Source organism: Octopus bimaculoides, chromosome 20 (assembly GCF_001194135.2).
Source record: "Octopus bimaculoides isolate UCB-OBI-ISO-001 chromosome 20, ASM119413v2, whole genome shotgun sequence".
Classification (NCBI taxonomy): domain Eukaryota; kingdom Metazoa; phylum Mollusca; class Cephalopoda; order Octopoda; family Octopodidae; genus Octopus; species Octopus bimaculoides.
Genome location: NC_069000.1, coordinates 22,093,674 through 22,096,580, shown reverse-complemented (window position 1 = coordinate 22,096,580; position 2,907 = coordinate 22,093,674). Strand labels below are relative to the sequence as shown.

Sequence of the window (2,907 nt, the reverse complement as noted above, 5' to 3'; positions counted from 1 at the left end):
GAAGTGCTGATCTCTAATCATGCAGGGACTCCAGTGCGTAACTGGTACTTAATTTATCGACCCCGAAAGGATGAAAGGCAAAATCAACCTCGGCGGAATTTGAACTCAGAACGTCACGGCAGACGAAATACCGCTAAGCATTTCGCCTGACGTGCTAACGATTCTGCCAAGCTCGCCTCCTTCAATACTCATGATAATAATAATAATGGTTTCAAATTTTGGCACAAGGCCAGCAAGTTTGTTAATAGTAAAAATACACTTAAAATAAGAACAAGAGTCAGTGTGACTTAATGGCCATGGTGCAGCATGGCTGGACTTGGATGTAATGAAGCCAGTAAAAGAATGAAAGTAGTAGGTGAGCCTCATATCATCGTGGTGGTCCCGGTGGTGCACAATAAAAGGGCTGAGAGATACACCCTGAAAATGATATGCATTCTCTCCTGACGAATTCAACATGCCTGCAGCTTTCAACTGGCAGTACTTTAGTTGTTTTGTCACACACACACACACACATATACTCTCTCTCTCTCTCTGTCTCTCTCTCTTCCATATAATATTGTTGTCATTGATGTCATCATTGTCATTGTATAAGCTCCACTTTTCCATGCTTGGAATTTGCTGAAACAGATTTTTTACGGCCACATGACCTTCTTGCCACCAGCCCTCACCTGTTTCAAACCAAAGAAATATTTCCCTATGCCCAGACAAGGATACACACACACATACATACATGCATACGACGGGATTCTTTCAGTTTCCGTCTACGAGGTCCACTCACAAGACTTTTGTCGGTGCTGCAAATGGGACTGAACCTTAGACCACATAGTCGGGACGCAAGTTTCTTAACCACACAGCCACGCCTGCGCCTATAATAAAAAATGCAATAAAAAAAAGTCCTTACTCAGTAGTTAAATTTCGCTTCACTCCCGCAGCGTTAAACAACCGATCGCCGATAGACAGGGAAAACGAAATAGTTACGTGAAGGACATTCTTGTATACTACAAAAAAAAAATATCATCCCTGGTGGGATTCGAACCCACGACCTCTGGATTAGAAGTCCAGCGCGCTATCCCCTGCGCTACAGGGACTTGACAAGTTTGTATTGACATTTTATACTGGACGTCATTGAACAAGTAATTAGCCTTTAGTGGAGAGTTACTATCAAAGGGGAGAGAATCTCTTTATAAATTTAAGTTGAACAGGCGTTATTTGATTTTAATTTCCTTTTTCGTATATTCGTACACAAACACCAGTGAAAGGTAACAGTTTACTAGAATGGTTAGTCCGTATCTTTACAAGCTACTGAGACTCAGCTTCAGAGACTAAAGCGAATTTATTCCATAGATACATGATTCTATCTTTTGAAATTGATAATCAGTTATCTGGAGAGAATTGTTGTGTTTTGTTTTATTTTAGCGTATAGAAATAACTTTCAGAGTTATGTCCCTTTTAATAAACCCGCCACCTAAATATTTTAATCCGTACTTCAAGGGAAGTAACTTTTGTCAGAAGCATGCTTATAACAACTTCATACAATTTAATAGACAAATAAAATTGCCAAGAAGGCTGAAGGTGTCTTGGCATCACTTACCAAGTCCTTTGGGAACCGCTCTCTGTCAATCTATCTGAGGCCTTATATAGCTATGGTGCGGCCTCACCTGGAATTTGGTGGTGGTGCTGGTGGTGCTGCTGATGATGATGATTTTGGTCGTTGTGATGATTGCCCGCCTCCAGATTGTAGTCAGTATTCTTTGTCTAGAAAGATGTCTGACCATAATCTTGTAAGGGAAGTATTAAATATCAGACGATGTGTGTGAACCCAGCACTTATACAGATAAGCACTTGTTAAATTCGCCATGACAAATTACACGATTACTTTCCAGTCAGCAAAGAGATATATTTTATCTAATATAGATGTATAAAGGATCGTATTAAACATGGATATACTAAAATAAATATAAGGAAAGATGATAGAATACAAAACATTGTGAATATGTAACATCACGTCTGCAATCCCAAAATGTGTTATTCGTGATAAAGTATAATCAACTCAAAATTAAAGAAGTATATCTTAAAAATTAGTACACATCGTTGACAAATTTCTTTATTTCTGTTTTTATGGTTTAAAAGGCACAAAACATCGTTAGATTTTATTCCCTTTCAAAGGACAGTCAGACAGTATAGCTTACTTCGCAATAGAACGTCTATTAGTTTTGTATGACAGAAAAGATTAATTTAGAAAATAATTGGTCCTTTATCATATATAGTTTCTTAATCGTTCAACCGTTTCAATTGTTTGTGAAATATTTTTCATTCTCAATAACAGCAATATCATGGCTTTGGTAGTGAATTTTTGTGAACATTTTTATGAAAAATTGCCTGATTTAAAGAGTTTCTTCTTCAATGTTGTATTCCGTGCACAAAATGTGGTGACTCTGAAAGAACTGGAACAAAATCCTTCACTCTGTGAGAAGGTTGTTGGTTTGTATGTAAATTCGGACCTAAATAGAAACCAAGAATTCCTTGAATTACTTGAGAAGTTAGTAAATCTTAAAATTATTTCCTTCCTTGGAATTGGTTTCGATAGTGTTGATACTGAATGGGCTAAATCGCGTGACATTAGGATTGGCCATAGCACCCAGGATGGAGTTACTGCAGCCAATTTTGGAATGACTCTATTATTAGCAATGTCAAGGAAAATCGTTCAGTGTAAGTAAATGATTCCTTTTAATTTTTAGAACACAAAAAACGACGGGATTTATTTATCTCCTTTTTTTAATACTTTATTGATTAAAATCTTCATTCATTATGTGTGTGTGTGTGTGTGTGCGCGCGTGTGAATTAAAGGTAATGCTAATGCTACTTCGTCATGATTCTTATTATTATTAATGATATTAATACGCTTAG

General features: G+C 37.1%; 1 protein-coding gene and 1 non-coding gene across 2 annotated transcripts in view; one reads left to right on the top strand and one right to left on the bottom strand.

The window, feature by feature from the left end:
- Nucleotides 1-1,015: 1,015 nt before the first annotated feature.
- On the bottom strand, nucleotides 1,016-1,088 carry Trnar-ucu (transfer RNA arginine (anticodon UCU)). The gene has a single exon. It is a non-coding gene; the product is annotated as a tRNA-Arg (tRNA).
- A 367-nt stretch (nucleotides 1,089-1,455) lies between these two features.
- Nucleotides 1,456-2,907, top strand: part of LOC106882072 (glyoxylate reductase/hydroxypyruvate reductase) — a 29,665-nt gene continuing 28,213 nt past the window's right edge. The window contains exon 1 of the mRNA XM_052975184.1: nucleotides 1,456-2,709. Within this exon, the coding sequence (XP_052831144.1) occupies nucleotides 2,334-2,709 (376 nt within the window). The 5' untranslated portion in view covers nucleotides 1,456-2,333. The remainder of the gene's footprint in view (nucleotides 2,710-2,907) is intronic.